The 17,865-nt window shown below is 34.7% G+C and overlaps 1 protein-coding gene across 2 annotated transcripts in view; it reads left to right on the top strand.

Annotated features, from left to right (window-relative positions):
• The window catches only part of ANAPC10 (anaphase promoting complex subunit 10), an 83,044-nt gene extending 71,990 nt beyond the window's left edge, over nucleotides 1-11,054 (top strand). For both annotated transcript variants that reach the window (XM_046655657.1, XM_046655658.1), the window contains exon 5: nucleotides 10,353-11,054. In XM_046655657.1, coding sequence (XP_046511613.1) covers nucleotides 10,353-10,583 — 231 coding nt within the window. In that variant the 3' untranslated portion in view covers nucleotides 10,584-11,054. The remainder of the gene's footprint in view (nucleotides 1-10,352) is intronic.
• The last annotated feature ends 6,811 nt before the right edge of the window (nucleotides 11,055-17,865 follow it).

The following is a 17,865-nucleotide window of genomic DNA, read 5'->3' as shown; positions in this document are numbered from 1 at the left end:
GGGCTGACAGTACTGAAGTTGTGGTCTATTATGTGGCTTCTCCTGCCACTCAGTGGAATACCTGCTATGCACATTGCCCCTAAAACATGTATTTTACAAGTAAAATTAAGTTGACTAAACAGGATCATGGTCAAGTAATGAAATGAAATGAAATATTGAAGAAATATTTATTTCAAATTAATACTAGGAATGGTCTCAGTTTGTTTTATCTATTTGGGTTAGTTATAAACACTTGTAAAGCACTAGATATTTTTTATTGTAGAATTTTCACCAGTGTTATATAAATTTTTCAATATTCAGTATTCATCTGTTGCCCTTGTGTATTAGTTTTCTATTGCTGTCTAACAAATTACTACAAACTTAGTGGCTGAAAACAATACGTATTTGTTATCTCCCAGTTTCTGTGAGTTAGGAGTCTGGGCATAGCTTAGCTGCATCCTCTGCTTAGGATCTTACAAGGCTGCAGTTAAGATATTGTTCAGGGCTGCAGTCTCATCACAGGCTCCACTGGGGAAGGATCCACTTCTAAGCTCATTCAGGTAGATGTATTTTTAAGCACATAATTTCAAGTATCCTATTTAGCTTAGCATTAATAAGTTTTAACTTTATTAATCTTTAATTTTATCTGTCTTTACTGAATTGCCAGTTATTTTCTCTGTCATTTACAACATTTCTTACTATCTTTAGTAAATCATGTTACATATTTTGTATACAAAACTGTGTTTAAACTATGATATGTAAAGCTTTAAAAGCCTTAAAATTTAAAATATAAATAGGTCTTAGTCAAGCACATCATTAGATAAAATCCAGAATATAATGATAAACTGTATCAAAGACATGTTCTGAGAGGGAATTGATTTGACAAGATTGGTTTCAGCGATAGGGACAAGATTCACATTGGAGTGGGATAAAGATAACTAGCAAGTGAAAAATTAAAACCAACTTTTTAAGGGGTTTGCTGTGAAAGGAATCAGAAAATTGGGACAGTAGGTGGAAGAGGACATAGGACTAAGAAAGGGTTTTATTTTTAATTTTTTAAGATAATAAGTATTATGGAATGTTTGTATGCTGATGACAGTGATCCAGCGGGAAGAGAAAATGATTTGGAGAGATGTTTATTGTGGGAGCGGAGTCTTTGGTTGGGAAAGAAAGGATGGGATCTGTTGAGTAAATAGAAGAACTGGCCTCAAAAAGGTGCAGTAGCGGTTTAACTACTGTATAACAGTTGATGAGAAGATAGTATTTTTTTTCTAATTGCTCTATTTTCTTAGTGAAAGAAGATATTAACTTAGAGAGAGAAGGTTAGACCAAGTGTTAGGATTTGAGGGAACAGCTCAGAAACAGCCATCCCAGAGACAGTGAAAGCAAATTTTCTAAAGAAATGTACACTTGAATATAGACTTGTCGTCTTGAATTTAAAGTGGGAACCAGTCAGCACAGTTGGTTATTTTTTTCCAATAGGCAGAGAGTTGGGTTTAACCAGGATTGTTGTTTTTTTCCTCAAAAAATATGAACCAATGAGAGAGGGACATTTGAATAAAGTGTGTACAGGAGTTGATAATCATGATTAACTATAGGATGTTGTTGAGGTAAAGTGGGAACTGAAGATACTGTGTGGGTTAATGAACAGCAAAAAAGTAGGTGGAATCAATAGTCTAGCTGTTTTGCTAGGGTTAATGCTATTGCAGTGGGGTCACTAGAGAAAGCTGGTGACTTAGGAGGCTATAGAGATGGGGATGCTTGAAGTCAAGATTTCAACTGTAGAATATAACTGTGGGAAGGATAACTGAGGTGGAGTGGAGATAAAAATTGTTGGAAGTGAAGAAGTTGAGGAAAGGAGAATCCGGATCATTAAATGGATTATCTCTGTGGATGTTGAAAACACCAAGAAGGATGATTCTATTGGTGGAGTAAAGGAATGCTATCAATGAGTTGTTAAAATTAGATACTGAAACTTTCTGAAAACTTTTCCTCTTTTGAGTCCCTCTGCCAACCACCACCAAATTAAAAATAGATTTTTTTAATAAGATAAATACATATTTATTGAGAAAAACATAGATAATACATAGAGTTAGAATAAAATGAAAATGATCTGTATTCTCACTGTTCTAGATATTGCCTATTTATATTTTGACTTTATCCTTACAAAAATAATCTTTAAAAATATATATATAAAATCATGCAAAGCATGTTATTTAGTAGTTTGCTTTTTAAAATTACCCAGATATAGCTGTAAATAGCTGCAAATATATGTAGAGATACATCATTTTAAATTGCTACAAGATATTCCAGGATATGGATGGACCATAATTTATTTAACCACTCTATATTTCATTTTTGCTGTATAAGAAATCACATTAAAACTTAGTAGTATTAAATAATAGTAATCATTTATTACCTTTCATGGTTTCTGTTCAGGAATTTGGAAGGAGCTTCACTGGACATTTCTCTCTTGGAGTCTCTCATGCCGTTAGTGTCGTATGTCACCTAGACTGACTGGGATGAGAGGATCCACTTCTAAAGTGGTTCATTCAGATGGATGGCGGATTGGTGCTACTTTTCGGCTGGGGACCTAGGTTTCTCTCCTCATGGACCTCTCCAAGGGGCTTCTTGAGCGTCTTCATGTCATGGTAGCTGGCTTGACCCAGAAAGTGATCTAGTAGACTTAGGCAAAAGCTGCAATGCCTTTTGTGACTTATCTGCAGAAGTCACACATCGTCACTTGTGACATATTCTGTTGGTTGCACAAAGCCAGCCCTAATCCATTGTGGAAGGGTACTTCACAAGAGCCTGAATTACCAGGGGTCATCTCGGGGTCTGGCTACCACAGTTACCCAGCTATTGGTGGTCATTTAACTTATTTCCAATTCTGAATATTGTTATCCATGTAATCCTTGTGCCCTTGTCTTAAGTATTTTCCTATGGTTCTAGAAGTGGAGTTACTCTAAAAATTTTGATAGGTGTTAACCAAAGTACTCTTCTGAAAGGTTATACCTATTTAATTTCCATATCAGTCTATGAGAGTATATATTTCCCTCACCAATACTCAAGTGTTCCTAATTATTTTAATCTTTGCGAATCTGATATGTGTTTTATGTGTATAACTTGTATCTATTTAATTATTAGTGAGATTGATTGAACAATTTTCTGGTGTTTGTTGGCCCATTGCATTTCTCTTTTATTTTTGTGAATGGTCTGTACATGATATATGTCGATTTTTTTAATAGTGTTTATTTTTTCTTATAATTGTTACTAAAATATCAATCCTTTGTTGTGAAATTTACAAATTTTTTCCCCCAGTTTACTATTTGTTTTTACTTTGTTTTTAGTCTTATAAAAATTTTTTGATATTCCTGTAGTCAAATTTGTTGGTTTTTTTTCCTTCATCATATTTGGGTTTGTGAATTGCTTTGGATGGTGAACCCTACCAAAAGATTATAAACATACTCCTATATATTTTTCCTAATGCTGTTGTACTTATGTTGTTATGATTGTTTGTATGTATAGATATTTAATTCTTTAGGAGTCTACTTTTGTATTTGGTATAAAGTTGAAATCTAAACTTTTTATTTAAGCAACCAGTTGTTGCAGTACTATTTTTTGATTAAGCCATTCTTTCTTCGCTGTAGCTGTTGGTTTTCTACTCAATTACTGTTCTCTCTAACTCTTTTTCTGATAGAATTCCAATTTTACTCTATTTCCTCCAGAGAGTAACCATGTACTGCCACCATCTCCAACCCCAGGGAGTGAATCCTAATTGAGCCAAACCAATCATGGTGGTCCTGCTTCTCTGCTGATGATTGACTTAGGGATGGATATTTAATAAGAGCTTCTGCAAAGGTGTGCTTGCTCTTCAAAAGGGATCCAAGAGAGGAATAGTACTTGATTTCTGCCTCTGGAAGAGTGCTGCAGCCATCTAGTGACTGTAAGGGAAGCTAGCTTGGGGACAATACTAACCCACCCACGTTGGAAGAATGAAAAGATGAAAGGACCTGAGTCCTAGATAGCATCCTTGACCTACTCTGTTACTGTGTTAACTCAGGCATTCCTATTGTGTGAGATGATAAATTTCCTCATTGTTTAAGCCTCACTGAGTTAGATTTGTGTTACCTACAGTCAGATGTATCCTCACTGATACCACCTACTGATTTGAAATGCAGTACCATACCATTTATTGAATGTAGCTTTATATTAGGTTTTGCTGTCTAGAATTATCAGCCCTATTCCTTACCCCCATTTTTCTTTTTCAGATTTTAACTCTTCAAACCCCTCCTTTTTTTCCCCCAGAAAAACTTTAGAATCTAATTAATATTTAGCTCTGCTTTCTTTTTGGTTTCATCTGTCAAATATATTTATACCATTTGCTTGTATTTAGAATATTTGTTAATTCCTGTGTTAAAACACAGATTTGCGCTTTTTTAGATGATATGTAGTTACATTTTGAGTTTTTTAAAATAACAGCTTTATTCACATACAATACAATTCACTGATTTAAGATGTATAATCAGTGGTTTTTAGTGTATTCACAGAGTTGTGCCACCACCACCACATCAATTTTAGAACATTTTTATCGCCCCCCCCCCCCCAAAAAGTCTGTACCAGTTAGTAGTCACTTCCCAACCTCCTCCCCACTACCCAGCCCTAACCCACTACCAATTTACTTTCTGTCTGTATGGATTTACCTACTCTGGATGTTCATATAAATGGAATCATCCAGAATGCAGTCTTTTGTGAGTGGCTTATTTCACCTATTTTCAAGGTTCATCCATGTTGTGCATATATCAGTGCTTCGTTTCCTTTTATTGCCAAGTAACATTCCATTGTATGGATCTATCCCATTTTGTTTAGCCATTCATCAGTTTATGAACATTTGGGTTGTTGCCATCTTTTAGCTATTATGAATAATGCTGTTACAAACATTTGTGTGCACATTTTTGCATGAACTTATGTTTTCATTTCTCTTGGATATACCTAAGGGTGGAATTACTGGGTTCTGGTAACTCTATGTTTAATCTTTTGAGGAACTGTGAGTGATTTTCCAAAGTGGCTGCACCATTTTACATTTCTACCAGCAGTGTTTTAGGATTCCAGTATTTCCACATGGTTTGAGTTTTTTTTGACTTTGAACAGAGAACCTGAGTTTTTTTTTTTTTTATGTGGTAAAATATACATAAGATAAAACTTGCCATTTTAATCGTTGATAAGTACAGTTCTGTGGCGTTAAGTATATTCATGTTCTTGTGCAACCATCACCACTATCCATCTCCAGAGGTTTTTTTATCTTCCCTAACTGAAACTCTATACACCTTAAACAATAACTCCCCTTTTTCCTCCCTCCCTGCAGCCCCTGGCAACCACCATTCTACTTTCTGTCTCTATGAATTTGACTGTTCTAAATACCTCGTATGAATGGAATCATACAGTATTTGTTCTTTTGTGACTGGCACATTTCACTAGCATATCTTTAAGAGAACGTGAACTTTTTTATTTTTTTAGAATTTTTTTTTTAAAGATTTTATTTTTCATTTTCTCCCCAAAGCACCCCAGTACATAGTTGTGCATTTTCTTTTTCTTTTTTTTTAGTTGTGGGTCCTTCTAGTTGTGGCCTGTGGGATGCCGCCTCAGCATAGCTTGATGAGTGGTGCTGTGTCCACACCCAGGATTTGAACTGGCGAAACCCTGGGCCGCCGAAGCGGAGCCGGCAAACTTAACTACTCGGCCATGGGGCCGGCCCCAGAACCTGAACTTTTTTAAAGCAGTGTTTGATGTACGCATCTTTTCCCAACTTATTTTATGCTCTTTATATATCGTGCTGCCATGTCCTTTTTTAAAACTTCTTTTACAATAAATAATATTATTTCTTCCTCTCTAGAGATTTTGAAATTGGCATTCCACTTTTAATTCTATTATTGTTCCCTTTTGTAGTTCCCTTTATGTCATATGTGTATATGTATAGTTATGTGTGACATAAAGGAAACTGCATTGTGATGAGTTCAGCCAATTTTCTCTTGCCCATATTTCCTTTGCTTCATGTTTTATTTGTATAGTATAGGATTTCAGATAAAATTATTACTACTAAGTTATTATCTGTACATTGTGTAAAACACATTCTGTGTTTAAAAGTATAGTCTCTGGAATCACACTGCCCATTTGAATCACAGTTCTGCCACTTACCAGCTTTGTGATTCAGCAAAGTTACTTAACCATTCTGTGTCTCAGTTGTCTCATTTGTAACATCAGGATAATAATATTACCTGCATCGTTGCTAGGATTAAATAGATTAATTTATGTAATGCACTTAGAGCAGTACCTGGCACATAGTATGTGCTATATAAGAGCTTGCTGTTGTTATTATCCTAGCATTCTTTTCAAGGAATTATTATTGACCTTTACATTTTATCTTATAAACATATTAATTTATTCTTTTTGGTTAACTGTTTTTTTTGGGTTTCTTCCTCACTGCTAGTATTTTCATTATGACTTCTTTCATAAGGTCTTATTATCATCTTTAAATTCTATTTGTACCTCTTTGAGTAGTTCTTTCAGGTATGATTTGTCTTATTTACCACTGTATTTTCAGTCCTTAGAACATTGTTTGGCACATAATAGTTGCCAGTAGAGATGTGATATGCATGGAGCCCTTGCATATCTGTTAGGCTCTGACAAAAGGGGGCACTCGAGGGAGACTGCAAGGCAGGAAGAGGAAAAAGGGACTTCCTTCTTTCTGTTTGTATCCTCTTTGCTTCCCGTCATTCTAGCATTGTTTCTTCATGGCAGCAGTTCCTTCCCACAGCAATCCCTGAGTCCAGTTTGTAGTTTTTATAACGCTCACAGTACCAGCCTCATGAAGCCCCGCATCAGAAATACTAGCACCGCTAGCCAGTCGGCACCCATTCCTCAGAGGTCTATATACCACCCTCACAAAGGTCTTCTTCCAGAGACAGTAACACCAGCCAAATAGCTCCCATTTCAGAGATCTGAGTTTCAGTTCCACTGGACCCCTTTTCTAAACTTCCCAGTTTTAATAATCTCAGCCTCTTTCCTTTGTTCCCCCAGCCTTAGAACTGCACTTCTTGTACTTGTTCCCTCCATGAGACCTTAGTGTTCTCCTTGGCCTCTTCATTTCTCCTGTTAACAACTTGATTCTTACTTAGTGATTTCTCTCTAAAAATAACTTGTATGTCTCCTGACTGAGACAGCTTATCTATTTCACAAACTTATCTCACCTTTCTGAGGGTAGGCTCCGTCAATAACTACTCCCTGTGTCAAGGGTCAGCAAAATGAAGCCCATGGATCAACTCTTGCCTGTGGCTTGCTTTTGTAAATAAAGTTTTATCGGAACATAGCCACACCCATTCACTTTCACATTGTCTATAACTGTGTTCACGTTGCAAAGACAGAGTTGAGTAGTCATAATAGAGATCACATGGCCCACAACACCTAAAATGTTTACTGTCTGGTCCCTTACAGAAAAAGTTTGCCAACACATGCCCTCGTCTACGGCTAGCAGAATTTTTTCCATATAGTAGACATGCCAATAAAAAATGTTAATTGAGTAAATCTATGGAGAAAAGAGCCAAAAAGGGAGATGGTAGAAAAAAAGAACAAAAAAGAATATAGAAAAATTTACATATTAATGGTGATGCCAATTTTGTTTATTGAGGTCCAAACCAGAAATGCGGGGAAAAAGAAAGTTAAATTGGCAAAATATTACTTTTCATTAATTTTCTGTTTAAAATATAAAAATATTATAAATAATTTTTTTGCTTAAAATATATTAACCTTCTAATCAAACATTTACAAATCATAAAAATTATATATGTTACATATACTTGAGTTTTTGGAATCTATGAAATAAGTTAAGTTATGGCAATATTAGAATAATAACTTTAGAGATGACTGAGAATTTTAAACTGGGCACAACAGAACTGAAATAGACACATGAGTTGGTGTTTATGTATAGGCAGTATAGTTGATTGTGAAGGCATTTGAGAGATGTTAATAATTATACATACTTTGTAATGTAGTTTTAGTGATTGTGATAAATAAATCTTATGATATGTTCTAAAGAAGTAGTTTACTAATAGTATTTATTGAATAATTTACATTTATAATTCTTCACATATCATTCCAAAAAAGCATATGTGCTATAAAAATCTTAATATAACTTTTAGTACACTGAAGCATTTAAGATATGCTATGAAAATAACATTGAGTCTATCAGAAATAATGGTTAAATTTGTCAAAAACATTCTCTATTAGTAAGGAATTGAATTTAGAATCTTAGTTTTACTTTTTATTCATCATTGAGGTTCATTATAGTACATTTACCTGGAGAATATATTATTCCAACCAGAAGTACTTTCTCCCTTCTCTGAACTCCCACATGTATTTATTGTAATAGTTTCCTATTTCTGCTATAACAAATTACCACACACTTAGTAGCTTAAAGCAACGCAAATGTATTATCTTGCAGTTCTGGAGGACAGAAGTCCAAAATGGGCCTTATGGATTAAAATCAGGGTGTCAGCAAGCTGCATTCTTTTCTAGAGATTTTCAGGGGAGAACTATTTCTTGCCTTTTCCAGATTCTAGAAGCTGCTGACATTCTTTGTCTATGGTCACATTACTCCAACCTTTGCTTCCGTCATCACATCTCCTCCTCTGTCTTCCTGCCTTCCTCTTATAAGGACCCTTGTGATTACATTGGGCCCACCCAGGTAATCTGGGATAATTTTCCCATCCTTAACTTAATCACACCTGCAAAGCCCCATTTGCCATGTAAATTAACATAGTCACAGATTTTGGGGAAGGACAGGAACATCGTTGGGGGTCCATTATTCTACCTACCACATCTGTCTTCTTTTATTTAGAATCATTGAATGTCAGAGCTGGAAGGGATCTTGGGTGGCAACTTGTCCAATCCCTTTATTTTATACATGAAGAAACTGAATGAAGCCAGAGAAGTTGTTTGTCTGCCTCTAAGCTTTTTTTAAGGTTAGGAACAAGGCCTTATTAATGTTTTGTATGCTTAACTATACTTAGAACAATACCTTGAACATTTTAAGTATCAGTAACTATTTGTTGCCTGAATGAATAAAAGGTTAGTGATAGAAACCAGATATATCTGGTCTCTGCCTTGTTCATTTTAAGTTAGTGCTAATGGAATTTGATAAAAAGCCACTTACTAAAAGTACCATGAGTGATAGAGAATCATTTATTCTTACGTTTTGTAATTAAAAGGAGGAAATCATTCAATCTTAGAAATAACTACCTTTTTTTAAAGATTCCGGTTCTCTTTCTCTTGCACTATCTTTGCTTTTTTCTACCTACCCTCCTTCTCCATAAAATGAAAAGAAAGAAATAAAAGATAAAGAAGGAAAGAATGAAAAAGAATGAAAGGAAGAAAAAGGAGAAAGAAAGAAGAAAATAAAGAAAAGGAAGGAGGGGGGAAGAGGAAAAGAAGAAGGTACAGCAGTGTTCACTTAATTGTTTTGCTAGAGTGACTGATGGAATCCAGATTCAGATTCTTTGACACTCTTTGCCGTTTGGCTGTGTTGATAAGATAAGCCTATATTTCCTGTGATGCGTATAGTTCATATGTGTTCAATAATTAAGAAAATTTAAAAATCAATATTTATCTTTTAGGAACTACTTCATAACTTTAGGAAAATATTTAGAAACTTAGGTTTACTTTCTGACTTATAATTTTCCTTCCTTTGTTAAGGAAGGACAGTTTGGACTCTTGATTAAAATAAAATTAAAAATTAAAAAAATGTATCTGGCATTTCTTATTGAAAAAAATTAAAAATCTAGATCTTAGGTTTAGATTATCATCCAGATGAGATAAATCACTATTTTCCAAGAACAAAGCTTTGCCTGATGCTTATTTAATGACTGATTTTCTTTTGTTAATATTCTTGTAATTTATATAGAATGTGATATATTGTTATATATTAGATGTCTTAGGCATGGTTCTTGAAATAAAATATACCAGAAGCTTAGTGTTAGATTCTTTTCCTACTTGTATCAGTGAGGTCTTCCATTGGCTGTATACATTTATACATGTCTGACTCTACTGGTATGTTATAAGTTTGTTGTATGTTGTTTATGTTTTAAGTTTCTATAAACACTAAGACTGCATACATCTATTTTTATTTTGTCTACTAAGATGGTACCTGTAAAATGCTTAAGCAAATGTAAAAAGGGACCATGGTAATAGTGCCTGGTAACTGATAATGGTTATTATCACAGTGAGCAAAATGTTAATTATAAGTTAACTTTAGAATGCATTCATTATAATAAGTTATATTCATTGGGTGAAAACATAATCTGATTTTCTTTTCTTGGCAGCAACTGGAATTGGTGGAACCAAGTGGCTGGATTCACGTTCCCTTAACTGATAATCATAAGAAGCCAACTCGTACATTCATGATACAGATTGCTGTTCTAGCCAATCACCAAAATGGAAGAGACACCCACATGAGACAAATTAAAATATACACACCAGTGGAAGAGAGCTCCATTGGTAAATTTCCTAGATGTACAACTATTGATTTCATGATGTATCGTTCAATAAGGTGACCTTAAAACAGAACAAAAGTCATTAAACATATCTTTGTTTTATCTTTTCAGTAAATATTATATCTGTTATCTTTATTGAAAAAAGCATCAGTTATTTTACAATTTTGTATGCATTGAAAAGTATTTTTTTGTAACTTTAATAAAGAAATTTTGGGTTATATTATCTTTGTTTTCTTTAACATAATAAAGCCCACATATTTTACATTATCAGAAGTGGATTTGAAGCCAGTCATTAAATTTTTTCTTATATCAAAAGAAAACCAGTTGAACTGAAAATTTCAAGATATACCTGATTTTTTACTAACCAGGTGATTATTTCATATAGTGATCATGCATTAGAGTAATGATTTACTGCATGTTTGGGAACAAACTATGGTTTTGTTTGTTTGTTTTTTGGTGAGGAAGATTGGCCCCGAGCTAACATCTGTTGCCAGTCTTCCTCTTTTTGCTTGAGGAAGATTGTCCCTGAGCTAATGTGTGTGCCAGTCTTCCTCTGTTTTTTGTATGTGGGATACTGCCACAGCATGGCCTGATGAGCAGTGTGTAGGTCTGCACCCAGGATCCACTGCAGACCCCAGGCTGCTGAAGCGGAGTACACAAACTTAACCACTATGCCACCAGGCTGGCCCCTGTTTGGGAACAAAACTGTTTTATCAACAGATATTATCTTTAATAGGTCAAAATTCTTCTTCTTTTTTTTCTATCCAGAGGAAGTTTATTCTTTTAATACTTGGCCTTTTTAGAAACTGTGTCAAAATAAGCTTAGTATTAGGTGTCTGATGAGAACCATTCTAATTTGGGGAATATAGTTAATCGTGTTGTAATTAGTTCCATGAAATATACTTATCTATATCCTGATACTATATCCGAGATTGCCAGTATAATCTGCTGTGTATCCTAATTCTAGTGCAGCTTATAGAACAATTAGTTTCAAATTTGTGTCTGACACTGAAGCATTCCTTGAGGGATAATAGGTCTCATGAAAATTTTTAAAATGTATGAAATTGTTCTTTATATATAAAAAGATTTTAAACAAGCTTACATGTGTTTTCTTTCCATGGTTTAAAATGAGTAGATTTGATTCTGTATACTTTTTTCTTTTTCCCTATATCTGTTACTTTTTGGGAGGATGATTATTTAGCCACAGAACTTTCCCAGATTGGCTCTTGTTTGGGAAAGATTCTTTGGTGGTTCTTGCATTACTGGGTAGACTGAAGTCTTAAATGGCAAAGTTTAAAAAATAATTATGTGTTTGTTTTATTCTAGCAGAGAGTACTAACTTATGTGGATACTATTAAAAAAAGGTTTCACTTTTTGACTCAACAGAACCTCTGCTGTTCTTCCTATGAATTCCACAAAGAGGTTTTTTTTGTCATTTTCATTTTATTGTCTTTTGAAGTAAGAAACGTGGTAGGTGATCTATAGGGTTACCCAAAAGTCAATAACCAAAAATCACTTGGGATCAGCAAATTAATTCGAGTATAAACGTGAGATTCTCGGAAGGGTAGAAGAGAAGATTGAAGGAAAACACATGGATAGGAATTAAAAGGAAAGAATCAAAAAAGTAATAGCAGTATGTACTAGGCACTGTATTAGATGTTTTTCTTTAGTCTGATAAGGAAAACATTCATGTAAACAACAGAGTTTTAGTCTAAGTCACAGAGAAATCTAATAAGTACAGAAAGTTTTATTAGTAATAATGTTACTATTTGCTAACTGCTTTTTAAAAGTTTGCTTAAAAGAAAAAAAGGAAGAGGACTAATTATCATTTGCGCGATCCTGGCTGTTATCTCCTACTACTAATAGTTTGCTAAGAGACTCCTACCATCAGGAGAGATGAAGAAGAATGTTGAGAAAATCAGTATATTTTGTACTTCTACTCTCTTCCCCTATTTTTCTTATGCTAGCTGGCTGACCATCTTAAAGGCATGGGGAAATTTGGTAGCTGAACATTACGGAGATAGTGCTTCCCCGTATTATAAGGATTATTTAAAACAGGTACACCATGCATTACATTAACAAAGCGTAATTTGCTAAAGCAGTTGCATTTCTCTTTTAAAAGTGCAAATTATATATCCTACAAAGGATTTGTATCTATAATATTTAAATAACTCTTAGAACTCAACAGTAAGAAGACAAACAGTCCAGTTGAAAGTGAGCAAAAGATGAACAGTCACTTCAAGGAAAACATCCGACTGGCAAATGAGCTTATGAAAAGATGCTCAACTTCCTTGGACATTAGTGAAATGCAAATTAAAAACCACAGTGTGATACCATTTCACAGCCACTAGAATGGCTTCAATTAAAAAGATGGCTCCAAGTGTTGACAAAGATATGGAGGAACTGGAGCACACACTCCTGGTGAGGGTATAATTAATGTATAACCACTTTGGAAAACAGTTTGGTAATTTCTGAAAAAGTTAAACATACACCTATTATGTGACCCAGCCGTTCTCCTCCTAGGTATTTACCCAAGAGAAAAGAAAGCATTTGTTCCTACAAAGACTTGTACATGAATATTCTTAGTAGCTGGATGTGTAATACCTCAAAACTGGAAACAACCCAAATGTTGATCAACAGGAGAATGTATAAACAAATTGTAGTATATCCATATAACAGAATACTACTCAGCAGTAAAAATGAATGAACGATTAATACACGCAACAACATGGATAAATTTCCAAAATAATTATGCTGGGAGAAAGAAGTTGTACAAAAAGAGTACATGCTATAAGATTCTATTTTTTTAAAAATTCTAGAAAGTGGAAACTAATTGACAGAAAGCAGATCAGTGGTTGTTTAGGATAGGGAGTGGGGAGAAGTAAGAAAGGATGGGCTATTTTGGAGGATGATAGAAATGTTCATTATCCTGATTGGGGTACTGGTTTCACAGGTATATATGTATGCCAAAACTTATCAAGTTATACACTTTAAATATGTGCAGTTATTGCATGTAAATTATATCTCAGTATAGCTAATTTTAAAATAACTTATTCTCCCTGTTTCACATAGGAATTACCCAAAGATGCTAGATATGAAGTAGTTATAAGTCTTACTGTATCGGATCTGAGAATAAAAAATTGAGATTGAAAAGCCTTTAACAGTTAAAAAAATGACAGCAAATTCACTAATTCACTTGTAATCTAGTTTATGTTTTTGAGTATTGGACAAACTGTGCAGTTAAAAGATTTAAATTTTTAAATCTCACATGTAATCTAAGTATGAGACTTTCAAAATTAGTTTATTTGCTGAGGAAGTATTGTCACAAGAAACTTATAGGACTGGAACTTAAAAATACAGCAGATCATTGAACACTCATAAATACACAACTCTAAAAAGACTAATAGATATTGGGTGTTGAATTAGATATAATAAGGAAACAAAGATAAATCTGATGCGGACCTCGTTTTTCAGTTGCTTATAGCCTACTAGGGGAAATAATAGGTCTCTAACCAACCAAATCAGAAATTAAAGTGCTAAGATCTCTTCATTGATTGATGTAGTGTAGAGGAGAAGAGAGAGTTGACTTCCTGTTCAGGAAGATAGAGGTGAAGCCAAAGAAGACATTGTGGGGGACGTGGAGTTTTGGAAAGAAAGACTATTTGTAATATCAGCTAGTTCTTCACTTTTCAAGACTATTCTTGAATCTGGATTATCATTTCTTTTATATGAGTAACAAAAATTAATTTGAAACAGATGATTTGTGTATTCAGAATCAAGTGATGTTTTGTATATTACTTTTGTTTGGAAGGTTTCAATGATTAAAACACAGACAATCTTGAAAACTAATTTTAGACACCATGCCTTCTGTTCTTTTAGCCATTATGACTACTAATTTAGTACAGATTAAAACACTACAGAATAAATCTTCGTGAGTATAAAATTTTACAAATCAAATACAAATATTTATGTTTCTAGTGTTCTAGAAAATTGTTACTGCTCTAACAATTCTTAATTGTTAGAGTTAAAAAATTCTTAATAAAATCTTATTTTTAATTGAACTCTTGGTTATTAGTTTATTTCATTAACTACCTTTTTAGTATGACAAAATTTTCAAAATATGTTACATTAAAGCATTAGGGAAAATAATAACTTTGTAGTTGTGATTGTATGTGGACACTTTTGCTTTGTGGATCTTTAAACCAAGATTATCTTCCTTTGTCCACATTGTTCTGGCTTTCCCCACTTCTACTATGACTCCCTAAAGTATGGTGTTCGGACATGTTTGCTGTACAAAGCTCCCTTTACCAGCCTGCTACAGGAAGCTCTCTGTGCTTCATAGTCTGCCATTTGGTTGGTTCTGTTTCTGTGCAGTGGTGTCCAGAAAGCCTTAGAGAGAGGAAGAAGAAGGCCTTAGGGATTAGTTTATTAATTATCATGATAATGATTAATTCTATTAACAGGACAAATCTTTAGGCTAATTACTTAGAAAACCTCCCAATATAAATCTAAGAAAATATCTATAATCCGTGGCAATTTTATATGAGAAGTTAAAATGATTTTTTTAGTACTATTAACCAGTCTGTTTTTCAATTTTATGTGAAAGTGTCCTTCCTTTATCTATGGCTAATCCCACCACCATTGTTTGTCTTCTCTTGTCTTTTCTAATGAATGGAACCAACTTTGTATTTTGCAAACATAAGCGAAATTACAGTTGGACCAATTTAGAAGTGCTCTACCTGCTTATGAAACTTTTTCCAAGTGAATTATTTCAGGAAATGGTATTTCACATCATGTATAATTGAAGCTCTAGCATGTACCATTTCAATCATTTTAATTACTACATTTGTGGCTGTAAGCTTTCCACTGATGCAGTACAATGATCACCATAAGATGTTCTTCCACTATGCATTTACTTTTCCGATGTTGAGAGCAAATTACACTTCTCTCCCTGTGGTCCTGGAAATAACTCCCCAAACTGTTTTTATAGATTTTATTCTGAGACTAGCTCTCCTCTTTACCCTGGCATTCATCTATAGCTGGAGATCCAGATTTTAACAGATCATTTCCTGTTGTTACTACAGCAGTATCAAAATACTGATCACTTACCAAGAAGCAAAGTATCCAAAAGACTGAAGCAGAGAGTTCAGCCAGCTGTTTGTTTTTCAACTGTTAAAATTTATAAGAATCACGTGTTACATAGATATGGTGACAAAATGAAATGGAGAGTAGCTTCAGTAAAGCGAGAATGAGCCATCCAGCTATTGAGTTATAACACACTCAGGTGTTTACTGTAGACAAAGGAAAAGAACTTTACTATTTATTTTAAAATAGTGCCTATTTTTAAGGTAGGATTCAGTAGCTAATAGAAGGTACAAGGAACCTGTTCTTCAGGGATTTTTTTCTGAGTCATCAGGCTGTTTACAATAGAATTCCTCATTTCTTTCTTGAAATTGTCAATTGTTAGATTGGTAATCTGGTCTAATTTTGACTCCTCTCCTTCATCTTTCCATACTCAATAACCCTAAGTCTTACATCTTCTTTCTCCACATCAATTATCACTTGTAGTTTCACCCCGTTCAAATCAGTCTAGGCCAGTTTCAGGAAGCTCCCAGCTGGACCATTTGGTCTTTAGTTTATTCTAAGATAAAAATATTGACAATATTCCATCACATGGCTTTTTGTAAATATCTATACTAATTCCACATTACCTGTACAAATTTACCTACATAAATAGACCTGAAGTCCTCTGGCGTCCTGTCAACACCATGCATCTTCCTTGCCTCTGATAACTTTATTTTCATTGTTCTCAGACTTTTTGCTCTAGCCAAGCAGATATTCTTGTCTGTTTTATGCACACAACTCTCTCATTCTTACTTTTACTCTTTCATATGTAGCATCTAATGACCTTCAATCTTGTCACTATTCTACCAATTGATCCCACTTACCTGAACAGAAACTGGTTCAAAAGTGACTCCCTTGAATGCCTTTACTTCTCTGATTTTAATCCTGTATATTTTTGTTCATTCTTTTATTCTAAATTCCCTCAGCATTTATGTAATCTGCCAAAACTACGTTAGCATATGAATGTTATACTGTGTATATTAGTAATTCTTGAAGACAAGGGATCAGTCTTCTATATTTGCGTTATTACAATTCTCGACATAGTAGGCATGCAGTAAATATGCATTATTTTGTTATAAGATCATGCATTCACATACTTTCACATCTTATATCTCATTTTCATAAAATGACTGTCTGGATTATATTTAACTATGAATTACAGAAATCCCTACCACAGGGACTAAGTTTTTATATTTCTTGTGCATTAAAAAGTCCGGAGGGGCCGTCCCCGTGGCCTAGAGGTTAAGTTCATGCTCTCCGCTTCAGCAGCTAAGGATTTTGCTGGTTTGGATCCTGGGCGCGGACATGTCACGGCTCATCAGACCACACTGAGGCAGCGTCCCACATGCCATAACTAGAAGGACCCACAACTAAAATATACAACTATGTACTGGGGCGGGGGGCGGGGGAGGGGGGGGTTGGGGAGAAAAAGCAGAAAAAAAAAAGATTGGCAACAGTTGTTAGCTCAAGTGCCAATCTTTAAAAAAAAAAAGTCTGGAGATCCATGGTTGCTTCATTGGTCTAACAGCTTAATAACAGAGGCTTTCTGAGAATTTTTAGATCATTCTCTCATGGTCGAAAGATAGTTGCCATAGTCCTAGCTATCCCATTAGCACTTGAGAGAGAAGGGAGAAGAGCAGCACTGGCCATATCCATCATCTATCAGGAAGGAAAAAGTTCGCCAGAAATCTCCAGCATACTTCTTGTATCTCATTGGTCAGAACTGGGTCACGTGGCCACCTCTATCTGAAAGGGAGGCAAGTTTGTCTGGGAAAGCGGGGAGCAGGATTGTCCTCGTTGACTTAGGCAAATGAATATTTTCTAGGGCTAAACACATTCTCCCTGAAAAAAATAAAAAAACTATTTTCTATGCGTGGAAGAAGAGTGTCTTTTAGATAGACAGTGAATGGTATCTGCCACACACAGCCTTCCTAAGCCTCGGCATCCTCCTCTGCAGACTGAAAATAATAGCAGTACACCTCAGAGGACAAGGTGAGATAAGAAATGTCAGCGCTTAGCACGCTGCCTGGCAAATATTCAATAAAAAGGAGCGGTATTAGTGTTATTATTTTGTCTTCGGTTCATATGGTTTGATCTGAGAAATCTATGGGAGAGGAACGGCTGTTTTTCTCTCTTCCCTGTGAATTCTGCTGGACTTGGGAAGAGATCCGCCAGTTCTGCAGCACTTCATGTCCGGTAACTAAAGTTACCAAAGTTC

This window comes from Equus quagga, chromosome 3 (assembly GCF_021613505.1).
Source record: "Equus quagga isolate Etosha38 chromosome 3, UCLA_HA_Equagga_1.0, whole genome shotgun sequence".
Taxonomy (NCBI): domain Eukaryota; kingdom Metazoa; phylum Chordata; class Mammalia; order Perissodactyla; family Equidae; genus Equus; species Equus quagga.
The sequence above is the reverse complement of the archived record's forward strand: the minus strand, read 5'-3'. Positions and strand labels throughout refer to the sequence as shown.